The sequence below is a fragment of the Bacidia gigantensis genome (genome assembly GCF_019456465.1).
Source record: "Bacidia gigantensis strain McMullin 20006 chromosome Unknown contig_278, whole genome shotgun sequence".
Lineage (NCBI taxonomy): Eukaryota > Fungi > Ascomycota > Lecanoromycetes > Lecanorales > Ramalinaceae > Bacidia > Bacidia gigantensis.
In genome coordinates this window covers 1,308,383-1,328,876 of record NW_025408606.1, presented here as the reverse complement: position 1 = coordinate 1,328,876, position 20,494 = coordinate 1,308,383, and the positions used below count along the sequence as shown (strand labels likewise).

The following is a 20,494-nucleotide window of genomic DNA, read 5'->3' as shown; positions in this document are numbered from 1 at the left end:
ATAGTTGCAATATAATACTCGTATTAGTTTCGAAAAATTCCGTTTAAGAGTTATGTTTGTGAGAAAAGAGGCTTTCTTTAATTTAATATGCTGCAAGAAGCTGACGCCTATCGATCTCAGCAAGATATGACCTGATTGACATTTTTTGTCCCATCTCCATTTCCCCCTTTACCCGTCCGTCCGCGAACGCTTTCCGCAAGATATGACCTTGGTCTCGTAACGTGACTACATGGGGCGGAGAGCAACAAGACTGTATAGGACAATTTGTCCGTCCCGTCGACGCACAGTTGGAAAGAATGCAAGCTTCACTCGACGGCCTTCAGAGCCACGTAAGTGATCACTGGTTCTCATTTGGCGAGGATTAAAAGCATTGCCAGAAGTAGGAAACGTAACATGTTCGCCCAGGTCTCTCAAGAGCATACAGGCTTTAAGCTTGATCGCGGCAGCAAATGCAGCTCGGAGACCCCTTGTCCACTCCTTCTCTCCTTGGTCGGATTTCCGAAGCTTATTGGTATCTAGAAAGACCGCCGTGCTTTCCGTGAAAGCCTTGACTAGTCGCGTTGCCTCAATGTCTGGCTGGAGCTGATCGTGCAAAAGGATGTGGTTGCTTTCACGCCGTATTTGGTCAAACAGTGGACGGCACACTGACATGATCAGCACCTTCTGGCGAACGAAAGTCGGCCACTTACCTTTTGCTAATAGGTCGTCCTTTATCTGAGACATCTGATTGACTTGCCTCAACTGTTGCAAGAGATCGCGTTCGATGGACGTGCCTTGAAACAGAATGCGGTCGCACGCAAAGGCGGCGATGACTGCTCGGAGGAACTGTCCCTTGGTCACACGGTTGCCTACAATAATTGATGATATGTTCTCAACAGCTGTAACGCCAAATATGATCTGACAGAGGCTGGAGAAGTCGCTGACAGACAGTGCTTCGTTAAGTATTGGATAACGATTCATATCGCTGACTACTGTCTGCACACCGTTGGGATAGATTGTCGTATGCAAGACGCCCGTCGCAGCGTCTTCAATCGCAGATAGCATGTTTGACTGGAGCTTTTGCAGTGCGTCGTCATCTTCAACGAAGGAGTAGGAGCTCCTTGCTAAATAGCTCTCGATTGCTTGCGACCTTTCATAAGGCCCGTTATTGAAAGGTACGGGCGATTGCTCGTTCGGCTCTGTTGTGAGGTCGATTGTTGTAGGCTCCTCTTTCTTTGTCGTTGCTAATTCATTCTCTTGTTCTGTTTGCAATTTATCGTTCAGTTCATAAAGATAGTCATCCTCGAAAGCATCTCTGCCTTTGGTGAAGAAAGCGTCCAGTCGAGATCCTGTGACTGGGTCCTCTATTTGACTAGCCAATCTGGTGCACTTGCTTAGAACTTGCTTTTCCGTTATCTCGAGGCCTGTATATTGATTCACGTCTTTGATAACTCGTGTCAATTCCTCAACTACTCGATTTTTATCAGCCACATAGAAGTCAATATCGCCTTTCCGCTTGTCGATATGGTCAAGCAAAACAGCGATCAATTTGGCGGTCCATAGGACGGGTCTACCTTGCGGAGACATTGTCAATGAAGAATGGGCCCTTCGAACCAATCAGTAAGTCATTGAAGTTAGATCATAAGTTGTAAGATGGCCGAAGAGGTGATTGTCAGGAAGAAGTTCACTATCGAATGATGTGATGTGAATTAACGCTGGTCCTTAATGGGCTGGCTGACAAAACCTCATTGCCCTATCTCCCTTCTTTTCACTTCATTATCACTGAGTGGTCTTACTAGTTGGCGACAGTCTTGTAATCTGCCATCTTTCCGAGGCTCCCCACTCTGCTGGGCTATCTACTCACATAATTTGGTCAACTCAATCAGAACCCAGATACCTAATGTTAATAGACTCATCATTTCAGGTCTTCCTCGTTCCAACATTGAATCTTTCATTATGGCTACTTCATCTTCAATTCCCATTCGACCTATGCTAGGGATTGATGTTGGAACCAAATTCTGCAGAGCAGTCTGCATGTTCAACCCTTCGAGGTCGAACCGAGATCTCATGAATGGCTTCTTCGATACGAACCTGCTCACTGCGATTCGGCTAGATAATTCAAGTTCAGATCACACAAAGGTTGAAATCGCCTGGTCAACAAAATTGAATCGATGGATCTGGGGCAATCAGGTCGAAAAGACAATTGAGAACTCAGAGAGTCTCGAGATATCTGAAGCTGATAGAATATTTCTTATTAAGCTTGCTCTTGATGATGAATCGAATGAATCTAGGGACATTCGTAAGAAAGTCATCAGCCAAATCGACAAGCTTCCAGAGCACCTAGGTATCAGGACTCCAGACCAGCTCATGGTTGCATACTTGAAATTGTTTCTTGAAGACGCAATGAGGAACATTAACTTAGAGTTTAAGAGACTCATTGATACAACCCAAATATCGCCGGCTCACCTTGACACAATCATCACAGTACCTGCAGCATGGTCTATTCGCCTGAGACACAAGATGATGAAAATAGCAAGCGATGCAGGACTACAAAATATTCGATTTCCTGTCGCTGAACCAGATGCTGCTGCACTTTGTATGCGATATGATGAGCAACACCGTTTTGGAAACACTCCTGCTTCACATGGGTCCTCTCTTGTCCTGGATCTCGGAGCAGGCACAGGGGTATTTAAACGCCTGCCTACAAGATTTTCATAATGCTGACATACTCAGGATATTGCTAGCTTCAACATACAAGGTGGCTCGTTGTCTCACGCTGTAGCGCCAACAGGTGAGTCTCCAAAGAACAAAGTGCCTACGTACCTAACCAAGCACCAGGTAGTCATTATGGCTCTAGTATGCTGAATTACCATTTCGTCAACCTAGTAGAAGGTATCCTGAAACGCCAGAGAAAAGCCATATTGAAGCAATGGAGAGAAGAGAAAGCCTTCCGAGGCTACCCAGCGAAAGACATTCCAGAAGAGGAACTATGGGAAGAAATCAAATCCTATGTCTGGAAGAAGTTTGAGGGAGCAAAAGAAGATGTAGGAGAAGACTTCGAAGAGCGCTCAGAGGATCGTTTTGCGATCAGACTCCACGACATCCGGGTGCAGCTCCCGCGTATAACAAGGTTCTTGGTTTCCTACTGTTGGGGAGGCTCTCTTGTTGATAGGTAACAGGCGTCAAGTCCGCGATGAGGTGTTTTCAAAAGTCATCGAACAGGTCATTTCAATGCTGGAAGATCACATTGAAGAGTTCAACGAAGTCTATGAAGCTGAAGGGCTACATTTGCAGGTCAGAAGATCTACGGGGGATGAAACACTTGGTAGCTAATGCCTAAGAAGCAAATCCTGTTCGTTGGAGGTGCCAGTTCCAATGGGTATATTCGGAAGTGCCTCCAAACCCATTTCACGGACATTTTGGTGTCAACTCCTCACAACAACGAGCAAGTAGCCTGAAAGCGTTTTAGGAATGAGAGCGAGGGCTGATATTCAATAGTCCGGTATTGGTTGCCAAGGGCTCAATCATTAGAAGTCTACGAAGGGACGCCATCAAGACAACGAGGATGTCGCAGAGTCTTGGAACCGCCTGGGACGAAGAGTATGATGCCAGAGATCACGGGAGCAATGCAAGAACAGTCATAGATCCCTGCGATGGTGCAGAAGTTGTTGAAGATTGTATCACATGGCTCGTCAGAAAGGTTCCCTTCCAAGCCCTGCCACGTACGTCAGCGCTTGGACTGACATTAATAAAGAATGAAGACCTACAATACGATGAGAAACCACGTGTACTGGAGGGAGGCTGGAAATTGGTACCAACTGAGGGAGTAGAGCTGATGAGACAGATAATATTCACCTCTAGAACGCAAACACATGACCACCTATGTGTCTCAGACCCAAGCAACGGTAAGGAGAAGTTCCATATCGGAGTGACAAGTCATTTGACAAGCATTCAAACAGATATCGTTCCGGCTGGCTTCATTGATCTTTATCTGACCGAGAAAGAGCGTAGGCTTTTTCCAATCTGGCACAATGATGAGGGTGAAGAATGGCACGAGCTCGAGTATCGAATCCGTGTCACGTTTGAGGAATCGGTGGTAAGATATGAATTCATCGTTCCACGGCACGGCAAAGCATGCACGCCAGCGGATTGGGAAACGAATGTGTTCATACGATCTGCCGTTCTCGAAACGGATACAGTCTTCGCGTGGGGCGAACAAAGCTTCGACGAGACTCCAAATGGATCTGACTCCAAGTTCAAGCCCCAGGCACCACGACGAGGACACGAGGAACGACGCTTTCGGGCACCGAACATGGTCAGAGTCGAGCCGATGGACGAGGAGTAAGAAATGCGATTCAGCAGTGACCACTGATACTCCCTCTAAACTCAGTGGAGGGGGATGTGAGCTCAGAGAGGTGTCAAAACGATTATTGAGTGCGTGTTAACGCATACGGAAAGGGTGTCTTGAGCGGAGCACTGCTATGATTATGGACTGATCTGCCTCCGGCTGAAGGTGTGGATTTCGCTAGCATATCTAGATATTCCTTGCGCGATCTCAAATCCAGAATCTGTTTATATAATAAGAGCAATGATTGCGTGAAGCAAATTCAATGATCAAAGAGAGTGTCAAAAAAAATTCTGGCCATTTATGCCTGGATTTTCGGGCCGTTGAGTACTACTGCTCTTGGGGCTTTCCTCCCCGGAAGACCACCTAGAACGGAAACGAAGATTGGGGAAAGGGAGCAAAAAGTTGGCGCACCACCCACAAATCCCGACCCCCAACGAGAACAGATGTAATCCAATGCCGCCACCTCACGGTGGAAATGCCTCTGCAGAATTGCTTCCCTCGAGCGATCATCTCCATTGCTTAGAGCGGTCAATGCGTTCGCTGGTTACCCGAGCGAGTTGACTGCTACCGCAAGATTCGAACTGGGCACCTCGAACTCCCGCAATTTTGGCGGGGGTGCGGAGCTTGTGGTGAAATTTCGGTGGCCTTCTTTCACTTGAGCCATGACAGCTGTACGCCAAGGAGCATATTTGAATCAATATATTAATTTTGAGGCTACTGCGATCACTTTCGGGAACTTGATGTGAAATGATTTCTACAAAAGACAGCAGTCAAATAAAATAACCGACAGAACTCACGCTACATTTGACTGTGACTACCTAATCTCCTATCTATCAATGACTTGGGCATCTCTCATATTGCCATCAACGACCTGGAAGGTATCGCTCCATCAATCGCCGCCTGATAAAGTTCCAGATCTTCCATCAATCATGCCCGACCATGTCTCTCAAATCAGTAGATGAGCGTTGAAATGGCATGAGTAGCACCTTCCGTTTCAGATGGTCGCCGTAGGCACCAAATACTGTTGATATGAAGGCCAGAAATTTCCTACTTCTCTGTCATCCCACACACTGTGATTTGATTTTATTTGACCGCTTCTCTAGTATCTCTTTGCGAAGCATCAACTTCTTCCACTTTGTTACATGGTATTGAGGCTGGAATTTAATGATGGTCTGTTTTTCATCCCCGGTTCAGCACTTTGAATTCTCGCCCCTGCCATATAATTACATTCGTTTGGTCCGAGTCTGCAACTATTCCTGGCATATCTCCGGTCATCATGCCTTTGCGTGTGACTTCAAAACGGTCAACTTGTCTAACCCAGGTGAAAGATACTCCATTTTATCTCTGCAAGACAGCAGTCCAACGTCTTTCGCCAATGTACCGTGCCTCGGCGGCGGAAAGACAGGTATCTCCAGAGAGACGTACGATGTTCTTTACAACTTCATTGAGGCCGAATTTTCCCCATATTTCTGGAGTAAATCCATATGTATCAATCTCAACGATCCGCAGGAAAAAGCAACACAAATTGCTTTGATGAGGAGGGTCATTGCTAGCGCATCCGACGTGCAAGTGTGGCTACAAAGAATTGTTGGTACTGGAACTTATGCCTTTGATTGCATCAGGAATTGGTACGCGGGGGCAGGTTACGGCAGAGAGGGTGGATGGGATGAAAGTATGATGATGAACGAGCTTCGAAGCGGGCAAGCTGAGGCAGCAGTGTGTGGCAGTGTCTTGGACTTCTTCCTAAACCCTTGGTTTACGTCCGTGTGGAACGTACCGGAAGTCGTCAAGACTCCAATTTACCTTCCTGGGTCCCAGATTGGGGTCAGCAAGTGGGAAATCTAATGCACTGCCTGGAAAAGCGGAGAGGGACGCAGTACTCCGCCTCTGGCGAGACTCCTATCAACTGTAAAAGGGCTGCCGGTGAAAGCATTTGGATTGTATCAGGCACTATTGTTGACGACTACTCTGATAATGGGGTTGATTATCCAGGTCTTCCAGGGGTTGACTGGGGCGTTGAAGTCTCTGAGTCTTGCACATCAACCATGAAGGTTTGGATCCAACAACTCAGAGACCTGATTGGAGCCTCACAATCTGACGCAGCATCCGCAAATTCTGACGATCGGCTTTTAATGCGTCGTCTCATAACTGGATGCGATGAGGTCGAGGTGGAAAACATCTCGGCTGGTCTTAAGCTGTGGCAAGATCTTGAAGCTGGCGCACCAGGTACGGCCTGGTACCAATCCTTGTGCAGTGAGAATAGGCGCATCTTGTTGCGCTTTTTTGAGGCGACTATGCTTCCACATATGCTTTCAAAGATCATTTGCACAAGCAATCGACGTTTACTCGGGACCGTGCCTCGATCTCTCCAATACGGAGACGCAATATGCATAATTCATGGGTCGAGATATCCATGCGTTCTAAGACCCACTGAGAACCCGGAAGAGTGGAAGCTTGTAGGTAAGTGCTACATTGAATGGCTCATGCACGGCGAGGGACTGGAAATGTCATCGAAGCAGGAGTTTGTGATCATCTGAAGGTGCAATGAACTTAGTGGTCAAGGACTGATCCTTGTCCGTCAGTGATGCTTGAATAGTGCCAATAGAGGATACTCGCTCTATATCACGTCCGGATCTAGAGATACTACAGCCTATAAACTGTCCCGGGGAATATCACCGCGAGGCCAATGGTGGTGTCTCAAGAAGCGAGCTCTCCACATCTTGCCTTTTTTTGATAGTATTGAGACCTTAGAATAGGAGAGCAAGATGTCTGTGATCGAGAAACAGGCTTCTCTGCGGACTGAAGACCATTCAAAAGTCTCAAATGTCATTACACATTGACTCAAGATGGCTCGAAAGGCCCAACTTCTGTCTTCCGTTGCCTCCCCATCCTCTCCCTCGCTGCCAGGCAGACCCGTTCCCAAAACGCACAACATACTACCACCAAAGACATCCTTGCTTAAAGCATACAAATAAGCTGTACGCTCTCCACACTTCAATCACTTCCTGGCCGTCTTCGGTGCCTTGAATTGTTTCCTCGTCCTGTACATGCGCCCATTAGCCAAACCACCTTCACTCCCCTCCCGCCAAACCCTTCCCAATTCCGTCCATCCTAACTTTCCACCAAGGAGGTGAGGAGTTGTCACTCACGGACTGAACTCCCCCAGCTTATGCCCAACCATATCCTGCGTGATCGTCACATCATGATAAATTTTGCCATTGTGCACCTGGAACTTCAGGCCCACGAAATTCGGCAGTATTGTCGCAGCTCGCGCTTGTGTTTTGATGGGAGGGGTCTTTTGGCCGGGGACAGGGCGTGTGATTGGGAGACTTGTGACTGTGTTAGAGGAAGGATGTAGGAAAGGATTGGGCGCATTACGGTACGATGTTTGGGCCTGGGAAGGTGTTTAGCTATGGATCATTGCAGGATGAGGGGAACACTAGCATACCTTTCCACACTGAGCGTGCCAGCAGGACCTGTGTTGGCTTCATTGCTGAAAGACACAATGGCCCCGAGCAAATTATAGCAAAGTCGAGGAGTTGATGTTGGGCGCAGCCAATCAGAAGATTGGACGAATAGGAAGCCCTGAGGCTTTGCCTCTTTCGCGCACCGCGTTTGCCATTCTTTACACTTGCACTTCGTTACATGCACAAGTGTTGTAATGTAGTGCCGCGCGGGATGATGTTATTAAGAATCGCTCGAAATTCTTCCCCATCGACCTCTTATCAGTATTTGACCCAAAGTTTGCCAGACAGATAGTGCGGAGGAGAAGGGCCCAACATGCCGGGCTTAACAGGTAAGAAGCTTTTAATTCAGACTCTACTTGTCTGAGGATAAGGCAAATCTGTGGAATGCATACTAAAGAAATACAGCTGCTGACACGATACGTGTCCTCGTCGCCACTGACAACCATGTCGGCTACGCCGAGCGAGATGCCATCCGAGGCGAAGACAGCTGGCGAAGCTTCCATGAGATTATGTGCCTCGCGAAAGCCAGGGATGTGGACATGGTACTGCTCGCGGGAGACCTTTTTCATGACAATAAGCCCTCTAGAAAGTCTATGTTCAACGTCATGCGCTCGCTTAGAATGAATTGCTACGGAGACAAACCCTGTGAGTTGGAGATGTTGAGTGACAATAGCGAGGTGTTTCAAGGGTAAGGAGGGCCTTCTCTGAATAATAGAAAACCCATATGCTAAGCGAGATGCAGTGCTTTCAACTATGTCAACTATGAAGATCCAGACATCAATGTAGCTATTCCTGTGTTCTCGATACATGGCAATCACGATGATCCGTCAGGGGTTAGTACACAAAATCCAGGAAGCAGAGCAACAACTATCTGACTAATTTTAGGAAGGTCATCTTGCAGCTCTTGATATACTACAAACAGCTGGACTTCTCAATTACTACGGGCGTACCCCTGAATCCGATAATGTGCAGATCAAACCAGTGTTATTACAGAAAGGTCGAACCAAGCTTGCCTTGTACGGAATGAGCAACATCAGAGACGAGCGTATGTTCAGGACATTTCGAGATGGCAAAGTCAAATTCTTTCAGCCAGGAACACAAAAGCAGGATTGGTTCAACCTCATGAGCGTTCACCAGAACCAGTACGCCGTTGCACCACATCTCTCTAGGTCTTAGCTTACACTTAATAGTCACGCGTATACAGATACGGGATACCTTCCAGAGAATTTTCTTCCAGACTTCATGGATCTTGTCGTATGGGGTCATGAACACGAATGTCTCATCGACCCAACGTACAACCCGGAAACGAACTTCCACGTCATGCAACCTGGATCGTCGGTCGCAACATCCCTGATGCCAGGAGAAGCGGTGCCTAAGAAGGTCGCAATACTGACCGTTACAGGCAAAGAGTTCAAGTCAGAACCGATAAGGCTCAAGTCGGTAAGGCCTTTCGTGATGAAGGAGATTGTCTTATCCGAAGAAAAGGAAGCTATGAAGTTGGCAAAGAAAGCCAACAATCGAACTGAGCTAACTCGCTTCCTTGAAGGCATTGTCAATGTGATGATCGATGAAGCAAACCAGGAGTGGGAGGATGCCCAAGACTCGGGAGAGCGTGATGATGAGCATGAGCCTCCGTTACCTCTAATTAGATTACGAGTTGAGTACTCCGCGCCGGAAGGTGGCAACTTTGACTGCGAGAACCCGCAGCGTTTCTCCAATCGCTTTGTCAACAAAGTTGCCAACACGTCAGATGTCGTGCAATTCCATCGTAGGAAAGCAGGTGGCAGGAAGAAGGCAACAGCAAACGGTGAAGCGGAATTACCAGAAGACAACTTATTAGAGTCATCCGCCCTCGACTCCGTGAAGATTGAAAAATTGGTGAAAGAGTTTCTGGCCGCACAATCACTGACGATATTACCGCAAAACTTGTTTGGCGACGCAGTCAGCCAATTTGTAGACAAAGACGACAAGCACGCGATGGAGCAGTTCTTAGTGGAAAATTTGTCAAAGCAAGTTGAACTATTGCTACAGATGGATCACGTAGACGAAGACGCATTGCTCGATGCAATGGAGCAAGGTAAATCTCATCTTGAAGAGCTCTTCGCCAAGGGACTTGCTACGAAGCCGAAACGAGCCAAATGGAAGCCACGGCCGGATGATTGGGACTCTGATTTGAACGGTGACTGGCATGATAACCCAATGTCTCTCAACCGGTCCGACCATGAAGCAGAAATGGATTCAGATGTCACTCTCCCCAAAGTTGCCCCTAAAACCCGTGGACGACAAGCGGCAGCCCCTAAGAAGGCGGCGCCGGCAAAGAAAGCTCCTGCAAAGAACTCGAGGAGCAAGAAGCAGGTGGTAGAGAGCGACGAAGATGACGAAGAGGACGTAGTCATGTTCGATGGCTCCGGGAATGACGAGGATGAAAGCGAGAGCCAACTCTTCATACCTGAGCCCGCCCCGAAACGGGGAGGCAGGAAGGCGGCTGCTGCGCCGGCCAAGAAAGCAGCAGCGAAAGCACCAGCCAGGATGCCGGCTCGCGCTGCAAAGAGCCAGCCAGGTCGTCAGTCGCAGCTTTCCTTCACACAGGCGATGAAGTCACAAACGCAGGTCAAGGCAGAGATCAGCGGCGATGAGATATCGGATGACGACGAGGCATTTGAGCCTCCAGTAACTGCACGTTCGACACGAAGTGGGAGGTAGGTGTTGGCTACGAAGGTGAGGCAATGTGAGTGTAGAGGCTTTCGGCTATATGATTGTCTGCGGTTTTTGCATGGCGCTGGCGGATGCATAGCAGGGGACAGATGAATAGGCTAACGGCCGTTTTCCTCCACGAGAAGATGATTACTATTCCCATGGCTCATACTCGTTCGTTCGTTCGTCCGTCCTTTCGGTGCAAGTGAGCTTACAACAGGTACCCTTCGCTCTTTGGTACCTGATACATCAAGCATGCTCTAGCGCAGTTGCAGGTATCCCAAGAAGGCATCTCCTTTCGCACGGTGATGCCTCTGTGGAGGGGTATCAAGTCTGGAAGCTTTGAATTTGATATAGGCTTCTCTGGCGGGGGAACAGGTTGATGTACACGGGTACCTACACGCTGTGTACCGTTGGACTTCTTTGCGGTACGGGCGGAAGGCGAAAGCACCCCGCATTCGATCCCCACCACACTTCCCCCATCGGGCTGCACCCACAAGCTATGACGCAGCACAAGTAAATAGATGCGGAGGCGACACCACCTTTTAAAACCACCCTCAATTGCTTCGTGTTTACATCATTTCACGATACCACGAACAGAAAGACCACACCTGCGTGAATATACAACCATCAACTTTAACAAAATACACCCATCATGTCTCTGTCTACCACTCTCGAGACCCCGCAAACGGGCAAATACGAGCAGCCCACTGGACTGTAAGTTTGCCTACTTGTGCCCTAGGACTTACAGCATGGTCATATCCTCGAAGAGTGGCGGAAAACTAATTAGTATGATTCAGATTCATCAATGGTGAATTTACCAAAGGTGTAGAGGGCAAGACCTTCGAATCAATCAACCCCTCCACCGAAAAACCGATCGTGGCCGTCCATGAAGCCACAGAGAAAGATGTTGACGTCGCTGTCTCGGCCGCTCGCAAAGCCTTCGAAGGAGAATGGCGAAAAGTCACACCGGAACAGCGAAGCAAATACCTCTTTAAACTGGCAGACCTCTTTGACCAGAATCTCGACCTTCTTGCAGCCATCGAATCACTGGACAATGGCAAGGCCTTCGCCATGGCTAAGGTTGATATTGGCATGTGTGCCGGCTGCTTAAGATACTATGGTGGCTGGGCGGACAAGATCACAGGCAAAGTCATCGATACCAACTCCGAAACCTTCAGTTACACAAGACAAGAGCCGGTAAGTCGTTATCTCTGTCCTCATGCTCGGAGCGTTGGACTGATGGTTTTCCTTGCAGATTGGCGTGTGCGGCCAGATCATCCCCTGGAACTTCCCCTTACTCATGTGGGCGTGGAAGATCGGCCCCGTCGTCGCCACCGGTAACACTGTCGTGCTCAAATCAGCTGAACAGACACCGCTCGGCGCACTCTACGCCGCCAAGCTCGTCAAAGAAGCTGGCTTCCCACCAGGCGTCATCAACGTCATCTCTGGCTTTGGTAAGACCGCCGGCGCCGCTATTTCCGCCCATATGGATATCGACAAGGTCGCCTTCACAGGCTCCACCGTTGTTGGCCGACAAATTATGAAGGCTGCCGCTGGATCCAACTTGAAGAAGGTGACTCTCGAACTCGGAGGCAAGAGTCCAAACATCGTCTTCGATGATGCAAACATCGAGGACGCCATCTCATGGGTCAACTTCGGCATCTACTTCAACCACGGACAATGCTGCTGCGCCGGCTCGCGCATTTACGTCCAGGAAGGTATCTACGACAAGTTCATCGAGGCATTCAAGAAGCGCGCAGCAGCGAACAAGGTCGGCGATCCCTTCGCCTCAGACACATTCCAGGGCCCGCAGGTGTCACAATTACAATTCGACCGGATCATGGGGTAAGCATTGTCATCTTCTCATCCAATTCCAACGAAATCATTTGCTGACATAAGAAACAGCTACATCGATGCCGGCCGCAAGGAAGGCGCCAAAGTCGAAATCGGCGGCGAACGCCAAGGCGATAAGGGCTACTTCATCCAACCGACCATCTTCTCGAACGTCTCGGAAGACATGAAGATCATGCAAGAAGAGATCTTCGGCCCCGTCTGCTCGATCGCCAAATTCAAGACCGAAGAGGACGCCATCCGCGTCGGGAACTCGACCACATACGGCTTGGCCGCCGCTGTGCACACCCAGAATCTGAATACGGCGATCAGAGTCAGCAATGAGTTGAGGGCCGGCACGGTTTGGGTGAATGCGTATAATCTGCTGCATCATCAGTTGCCGTTTGGTGGGTACAAGGAGAGTGGGATTGGGAGAGAGCTTGGGGAGGCCGCGCTGGCGAATTATACGCAGACGAAGACTGTGAGTATAAGGCTGGGTGGGGCGCTATTCGGATAGGTGGGCTCATGGGGTCGTGGTACGGCATGATGCGTGATGATCTGAGAAGGAATACTTGTGCGTACAGATTGTAAAACTAAAAATGGGGTTGATTTTCGCGAGTCTGATAAGTAGGAGAGGCGGGTGTGATGGGTGTTGGCAGTCATTGCAAATATAGTCACTTGCAATGAATATCTGACATACACTGCACGATTGCTTTTATAATTTCGCAGTCCATGTACTAAGTTCATTCCAGATGCTGCAAATCGTTGTACGATCTCCCCCTCTTTCCCCATTATCAAAGCAGTCACATCTGCGTGATGTCTGAACAGAAAGCTCTAGGACCATCTAAATGTATAAGTTTTCCGCGACGCCTCCCGATTGCCAACGCAAAGAGCTCAGGAAACCTCGAAGAGGCTACCTCAGTGAAGGAACGTCTTTTCAATCACCAGCCCCACCCGAACCCACGGTCCAAACCTTCAGTTGGCCCTGCTGCACAGGTATAAATCCCCTCCTTAGCCGTGTCGACTTCGGGTTCTTGAGATTTCTAGATCAGGTCAAGCCCCGCCCCGCAGCTGATTCAATGGGAGACTCATAGTTGCTGAAGGTAAGGCTCAGCGTGAGTGTTGTGGTGAGGAATGTATGCCATGACGCTTTCACGTGCCCACATGCACAAGTGATGGTGTATTTAGTGGAGTATTTGCGAAGACCTTGTCGGGCGTGTTGAGAGTTTTGCGGTTTTGAGCATGATTATTATAGGAATTGGAGCGCGCTCCGGGTACCATCGATAGATGAGTAGCTCTGAGAGGCCGGCTGGAATCGGGGGATTCGGTGTTGATGACTGCTTTCTCTGTGAATGTCTTTCTGGGGGAAACGGTGTCTCCGATTCATTATCGTGCCCCAAGATCCAGAGTATGTGAATCTTTATGAGTTCAGAGGAGTCTCACTCCCTCCGTCTTTCAGTTTCCAGACAAAACTCGGTACCGGTGCCGTATCTTCTGGCAGAGGCTAGCAACCTCCAAAACTACCCCCTGCCCTCCTCTAATCCAATAATCCTTCCTCCTACCCTACCCTAACCCACACCACTCATCCCCAAACTCCCCATCTCCGCCATAGGTAGCAAAGCCCACGGATCATTCTTCCCGCCAAACCACCACCCAGCCCCTATTCCTCCCTCCCCCACCGTCTCCGTCTCCCTCCGCCTCCTCCTCAACTCCTCCTCCCACTCCCAGCTCAGCCGCTCCGAGACAGCCTTCCACCCACCATACGCACTATGTACCCCCACGTCCCTCTCTGATTCCGTGTGCAGGGTCACCATATCCTCTTCTTCCTCGTCCCTGAAACCTAGGGCTAGTTCGTCTTCCCACCGCACGCTGCGGAAGGCTACCACGGGAGGGGAAGGGGCCGGGGGAGGGGGCGTGATCATGGTTTCTCGCCGGGATTTGCGGAGTTCGGCGTCGATGTACCCCTCTCTTTCCTCATAACCTGAGCCCGAGGCGGAGGATGTTGTACTCTGGGTCTGGCTCTGGGTTTGAGTGTGGGAATGGGGGGTAGGGGTAAGGGACCCGCGAGGCGTGGAGGGGATGCCGAAGCAGAGGAGCGTGCCAGACAGCCAGAGGGCGGTGTCGCCTAGGCTGTGAATTCGTGAGCGGCGGGGATTGTGTGAGGGGTGGGGGTAGGAGGGGGTGGAGAGCCGGCGGTGGTGGTTGTGGTTGCGGCGGATGAGTTTGCGGGTTGATGACTGGTTCGTTGAGGAAGAGGAGAGGGTTGAGGGTAGCTGCATTTTGATGGCATTAGATGAAGTCAGAGGGGAGGAGAGGGTAATTTGAGGAAGGACCGGGGTATGAAAAGGGACAGGTGGGCATTGAAGTAGAGGGACGGCGAGGTTGGTGAAGGTGAAGTTGCTGGTGAGGCTATTGAGACAGAAGTCATGATGGTGTCAGGCAGAGGGATGCAACATGAGATCATGATTCATGAACGTGGCTGCGCATGAGGATCATTCGGGAAAGGCGATGCGTGCCTGTTGGGTTTTCGTGCTGACAGCCGAATCGGGGAGTTCGTGGGGATTCATTTTCGGGGGTAGTTCTCTTGCATGAGTCTTGCATCGCCCGGAAACGTTGCTTCTGCATTTTCGAATGCAAGATAATCGCAATGGAGGAGACTTGAGAATGCTGGTCATGGCCAAGCGAGCTGTCACGCTCGGTGATCTGAGGATAGATCCGTACGGCAGCTGTGGTTCATGGCCGTGTGATGGAGACCTGGTAGGAGCTTCCCAGCATGCATGTTCGATCTCGAAACCTACGTTAGGCCTGCAACGACTTGTGCTCAGGACGAGTCAATCTGCTCTCTTTGCTTGCGCAAGCCATTGCTCTTGACAGGATGTATACAAATCTTTGGCGGAAAGACCCAATTACTGCGTGATCGACTGATCCGTTCACCGTAGATATATCAGATTCACGACCGCCGTAATGGAAAGATTGGCACATGCTGGGGAATAACAAGTCTAGCAATGACGGTCGAGTGAAATCATAGAATCTCTGAATATGGTATTTACAAAGTATGTACAGAACCATTCAACTTGCATTCATTAAGGCCCGCCGTGGTAGATACCTTGCCAAGGGGGCAGACATCATTAACATTACTACTACATGGCTTTTCCAACCGAAATATAAGCCAATGTCATTACAAGTAGATTCGTGACCACACTCATCTTCAGGAAGATGCCAGGCCCTTTCCATTCAAGAAACAATTGATGACATCGTAAGTACCTGTCTGATTGTAGTGGAAGTTCAACCCATGGCCAGTATTTGGTTGAATATAGGCTTCAAAATTGTCACCCGCGTTCGGGAACGACTTCTTGACAGCTGCAGGAATGGATGCTAGCATTGGGTCACCTGTCGCGAGGCAATTACCGCCGCAGAATGGGACATCGTTTTCTGCGAGGCACAACGATTAGCGAAGTGTCATTGCTAAGCATGACAGAGAACTTACGGCCAGTGATGACAAGGACAGGTCCTGCGTATGCATTCATCATCGGTACGCTCCCCAAAGTAAGTAGCTCTCCAGGGGTCACGGGCTGCTTCGTTTGCTCTCCTGCCACGAGGGCTCCAAGATCAAAGAACTTCGGCAGGAAGAAGTTGTATTGATTCGAATTGATATTTGCATTTGCAAGGTAACCGTTAGGATAGTTGAGCGGAGTCGGCAGAGCAGCGTCGTAGTCGAGTGCACCGTATGCGTTGGTCACGCTTGAATAACCCATGATCTTGCTGCCGAGACGAAAAGGCTGATTGTCGTTGGCCTGGACGAAGTTGGCTCCAGCCCCAAAGACAGGTACGAAGCTCCCGTTGCCGGAGAAGCCAGTAAGAACGATTCCATCAGATGATGAAGGGTCCATGTTGACAAGATTGTATGTCTGACCGGAGCCGAACGAATGACTACGTTCATTAGCGGGCGTTTCGCAACATGAAGCTAGATATGTTCTTACCCGATATGAACGACCTTCTTGATCTGCTTGACCCCCGGGAACGTACCGTCCCGAAGCATTTTCGTAAGCGCCGCTATTGCTGCAATCTCAATTGGAGCTTGAATTTCGTTCAACGGCTCTCCATGAGAAGAGTTGCCGATTCCAAGACGATCTATCGCGAGAGTGCTATACTTGTATTGATCGACGGCAGTGTTCACATAGCTATAGTTGAAGTTGTTGTAGGGGCTATCCCAGTAACTGAAGTACTGGTCAGACGAATCGAGCATTGTTCTAGAACATCACCACTTACGTCTTATCGAACGCGATACCATGTGTCAATACTTGCACCGTTGGGTTTTCAGGAGCTGGATTTGGCTGGCAAAATTGCGTGCTGATATTGTACGTTCCTGAGACTGTTTGATAGGTCGTGAGTGCGGCTTCAGTGAAGTTGCGACCTTGTTGCGTGATATTCTGGATCAGAATCGTAGCATCCAAACTGTTTTGTGGAACGTCGATATTGAATACCCCTTGACGGGCGGAAATCGTCACAGCGACTGTCTGGTTAATGCAGTCTTTGGCAGCTGCTAAGGAAATGAGCAGCGCCAGAGGCGCAAGGGGTAATGAAGCGCATTATTGGAGTGGTCTTCAGGGAAAGGAAAAACGGGGTAAGAGATCGAGCAAGGTCGAGACTGATAGAACAAGGTACCTACATCGGGGGAGATGAGCTCCAGTTAAAGACACCACAGACAAGGGCGTCAGTAACCGAGTTCACGTCATTGCCTGAACGCTTGGGCTGTTCCTTGCATACCTGGTGATCTTCTCGCAAGTGTAAAGACAGTAAGTAGGGTTTACGGGCCAATGCAAAGCTAACACACAATAGGGCACCTGCATGAGTAAGGGCAACGATACTGCAGAGGTGTGAGCTTGGTGGCGACTCGGCATAATGGAGGGACGCAGGCGATTAGCCACACCGTGGAGAAACGACACGAACGTCGATGAGGTTGATGTTTACAAGCTTTTGCGGGAGACCATTATTTCCACGCCAAAGACCCTAAGAAGCGGTCGCTAAGCTAGATGAGGACGTTCCCCTCAAGCATCTAGCCCGTTCGGTCTAGGCAACCCCCCAAACGGGCCAGGCTTGACCAAGGGCGGATTCAGATCTGCCGAATACTATCTTGACGTCAGTCAGAAAGCTCTCTCTCTCTATTGAGTAGTAACAATTCCGTTCCGTGCACTACCAGTACTGATCAGTACTCAGGTCATCGCCGGACCTACGGCGGAGGCTACTTAGAGACGGTATTTGAGACCCTGAAAAGTCAAAACATCGCTCGCTACCTGTCGCTACCTGTCAGAGATGCAGTACCTTGTGAGACATGGAAACAAACATCAGATGGGATCTGATGATTGGAAGCGCGTGGCGAAAGAGGAGGGCGGCAATAGACTTGCCTTATGACCGACACGCTGGGCTCGGCTTGGCAATGAGACTCCTTGTACCAGCTCACACTGGATAGTTTGGCACTCTTTGAGTGAAATCTCACATCGATCTATGCAGGTATGCTAATGCTTCATATGCTCATAATGTTCTCGCTCAAAACATGCTGCTGTGGTCTTGATCCTCCCCATGCATCTGCAGTTGAACCGATCACATATCCCTGCTCAACTCACTGTTGCTCAGCCTAGCTGTCAACAACGGCCCCAAATACGTGCTCGGAACGCAATACTTCGGAGTATCCATTACACTAAAGAAACTGTGACTCCCACATGCACTCATCCATCCGTTCTGGCTTGGCCCGTCCAGGAACTCACAGGTAGTCCCCACTTTCTGCTGCGTGCAAGTCTTATCCCACCTCAGCGTCTGCAATTGGCTCAAACACGCTGTGTTGACGCCGGCAGAGTTCACCGTCACGTTCACCGGCGCCCCGTAGCCGCCTTGCGTGTTGCATGCAAAAGCAGAGGTGAAGAGAAGTTCCCCGGTGGTGTAATTAGAGAGTAGAGCGGTGAGCGTATCGTACCAGTCGCGGTTCATATGCCGGTAATCGTCAAGGCCGTACGCGATGTTAGTTTCGTTGTCGTACCACCATTGATCGCAGACGCCGACTTCATTGTAGCCGTTCTTGCAATCGATGTCGTAATTGAGTTTCGTGCCATTGGTGGCTAGCTGGTGCGGGTCAGTGTCTATTGCTAGGACGGCGTGAATGTCGTTGCCTGCGAGCGCGGCCGAGACGATGTAGGTATTGAAGCCGTAGAGAAGATAGTTTGCTTGGTCAGGTAAGGAAGGAGCTGAGTAGGTGAAATTGCCCTGTGAAGCAAAGGCAAGGAATTGGTTGACGTCTGTCATAGTGTCGACGAGAGTCAAGTTGAGATTGTCCTGCACCTTCTGCAAGATGCCGACGAGTTGCGTTTTGAGATCAGCGATCTGGATGAATGTCGCATCAGCGCCTTCAGCGGGGAAGAGATACCGCCCAATTTGAGGATATCCAAAGAGGGCACCTTCGATGACTTGCATGGAGGTCAGGTACCTAGTCGCGACACTTATGCTCTCAAGACTCGTACGGAGTGCGGCGGTGGCGACTGGAGCGACAGTGAAGATGCCGGTAAGGGCGATAAGGATATCGTCCATGATCAAGTTAGTGTTGTCGGGGACATGAACAAGTTGCACTATTTCGTCCACGTTCAGGCCCGCAAGTGTTCCAGCGTTGCCTACAGCGGTCCACCATGACACAAAGAATTGATTGATGGCTATACGAGGGTCAGTGAGAGCTTATTGGGGATGGGTGTCAAAGCGCAAACCGTAGATGTTGTAAGCCACGTAGTACACCTCAGGCTGTATAAGAGACATGTTGGCTTGGGGCGGTACGCAAGCGTCGATCTTTATACCATCACAATCCAGCCCCCCGAAGCCCTGCAACCTCAGGAAACAGGAAGCAAACGTCTCTCCTCCTAAACACTTGGCAGAATTGGTCGCGATCCACTTGTTCGTCCAGCTGGTCAATTGCAGCTCCTCCCAGCATTTATTGTCCCGATGACTAGTCAGATCTGTGCAGTTGGTTGCCGCGCTCACGGTGGGATCATTTGGTATAAAACCCGGCGCAGGATCAAATCCACTGCTTGTCCCATTGCCTGTGTTTGCTGGGGTGCTGTTAGGATTCTGCGTCTGCTCACTGCCGGCAACTACAGGGGCGTCTTGTGTTCCATTAGTCGCTGATCTATCAACAAGTTCTGCCTGTTCATATTGGACTCGAGAGAGCTGTATGGCATGTGGTGAGAATGTACGCCTCGGGAAATCGAACAGACCGCTTTGAGTTGGCCAAGCTAAGCTGAATTGCCCGACGAGTATTGTGAATAAACAGCATTTGACGAAGGCACTTGTCACGAACATTGCGCGGTGGCACGACCGAGAGAAGTACGAAGCTCAATTTACAATCGTTTGTGAGACATTCCCTCCCGGGGAACCACGCTTTGTATACCATTGCAGTAAGACGATGCTGCGATCTCATGTAGGGTCAGTCGTTTCAGGTTATTGCGATAGCTGATATCGTGAGAATATAGCTCATGCGTAAAAAGAACGGAGAACAACGGGAAGAAACTGTCGAAGGGACCCATCCCAGGACGGTACGTATCCTGATTGGTGTTTGCTGCTCATTCGCGCGTGCGACTCGTACTATCATGCTTCTTGCATCGCCCGATTTTGTTTCAAGTCCTTATCAAGCTGCTGGCCTGGTGTGTTGGGTGAAGTTGAGGTACTAGTATGATAGCTGAAGGAACTGCCGGATAGCCGCATGGTAGTCTCTGTATTGGCCCAATGAGAAAAGTTTCCAGAAAGGGGCATGCATTGTGGCTGGATCAAAGGGCCTACATCGTCTGTCTAAAGATCTTGGCGCATCAATGAGTGCTTGGCTTGCGAGTACCATTGGTAGCAACGGGAGGGAAAGACAGTTCGTGGGATGGGTGGGGGTCTGCAAGACTACCATGCGGGTGATCAACCGATCTAGACGTTAGATGGTGAGATTTTGACCCGGTTCTTTGGCGAACGGCGGCTGTGACGAGCGCTTGTAGATATTTCCCTATCAACCGGAAGTACATGGTACCCACTTTATGGGTTCTTCCCGACGGTAATGGGCATGTCCGAGGTGATAGAACTCTGCTCCCAGAGCTCACATGAAACATGGTGTATTCTTAGATCCGCAGTCTTCTGATAGATCTCCGATCTTTTA

The 20,494-nt window shown here is 49.7% G+C and overlaps 7 protein-coding genes across 7 annotated transcripts; 4 read left to right on the top strand and 3 right to left on the bottom strand.

Moving 5' to 3' along the window:
- Window positions 1-225: 225 nt before the first annotated feature.
- Window positions 226-1,566, bottom strand: KY384_007883 (uncharacterized protein; the record flags this gene model as incomplete). Its single annotated transcript, XM_044816372.1, has 1 exon — window positions 226-1,566. One exon carries the CDS (start codon window positions 1,564-1,566, stop codon window positions 226-228), a length of 1,341 nt encoding a protein of 446 aa, XP_044667012.1.
- A 369-nt stretch (window positions 1,567-1,935) lies between these two features.
- KY384_007882 (uncharacterized protein) lies at window positions 1,936-4,324 on the top strand (the record flags this gene model as incomplete). Its single annotated transcript, XM_044816371.1, is given in 4 exon segments — window positions 1,936-2,664; window positions 2,713-2,770; window positions 2,785-3,109; window positions 3,478-4,324. 4 exon segments carry the CDS (start codon window positions 1,936-1,938, stop codon window positions 4,322-4,324), a joined length of 1,959 nt encoding a protein of 652 aa, XP_044667011.1.
- A 932-nt stretch (window positions 4,325-5,256) lies between these two features.
- On the top strand, window positions 5,257-6,864 carry KY384_007881 (uncharacterized protein; the record flags this gene model as incomplete). Its single annotated transcript, XM_044816370.1, has 3 exons — window positions 5,257-5,281; window positions 5,679-6,151; window positions 6,190-6,864. 3 exons carry the CDS (start codon window positions 5,257-5,259, stop codon window positions 6,862-6,864), a joined length of 1,173 nt encoding a protein of 390 aa, XP_044667010.1.
- Window positions 6,865-8,107: 1,243 nt separating this feature from the next.
- Window positions 8,108-10,497, top strand: MUS23 (Double-strand break repair protein mus-23; the record flags this gene model as incomplete). Its single annotated transcript, XM_044816369.1, has 5 exons — window positions 8,108-8,123; window positions 8,200-8,482; window positions 8,537-8,627; window positions 8,680-8,936; window positions 8,985-10,497. The coding sequence occupies 5 exons, from the start codon at window positions 8,108-8,110 to the stop codon at window positions 10,495-10,497; spliced, it is 2,160 nt and encodes a 719-aa protein (XP_044667009.1).
- A 646-nt stretch (window positions 10,498-11,143) lies between these two features.
- CLAH10 (Aldehyde dehydrogenase) lies at window positions 11,144-12,838 on the top strand (the record flags this gene model as incomplete). Its single annotated transcript, XM_044816368.1, has 4 exons — window positions 11,144-11,205; window positions 11,289-11,688; window positions 11,747-12,336; window positions 12,397-12,838. The coding sequence occupies 4 exons, from the start codon at window positions 11,144-11,146 to the stop codon at window positions 12,836-12,838; spliced, it is 1,494 nt and encodes a 497-aa protein (XP_044667008.1).
- Window positions 12,839-15,529: 2,691 nt separating this feature from the next.
- On the bottom strand, window positions 15,530-16,567 carry KY384_007878 (uncharacterized protein; the record flags this gene model as incomplete). The annotated part of the gene is made up of 3 exons (XM_044816367.1): window positions 15,530-15,753; window positions 15,809-16,251; window positions 16,302-16,567. 3 exons carry the CDS (start codon window positions 16,565-16,567, stop codon window positions 15,530-15,532), a joined length of 933 nt encoding a protein of 310 aa, XP_044667007.1.
- Window positions 16,568-17,845: 1,278 nt separating this feature from the next.
- Window positions 17,846-19,659, bottom strand: KY384_007877 (uncharacterized protein; the record flags this gene model as incomplete). The annotated part of the gene is made up of 3 exons (XM_044816366.1): window positions 17,846-17,932; window positions 18,019-19,019; window positions 19,071-19,659. 3 exons carry the CDS (start codon window positions 19,657-19,659, stop codon window positions 17,846-17,848), a joined length of 1,677 nt encoding a protein of 558 aa, XP_044667006.1.
- Window positions 19,660-20,494: the final 835 nt, after the last annotated feature.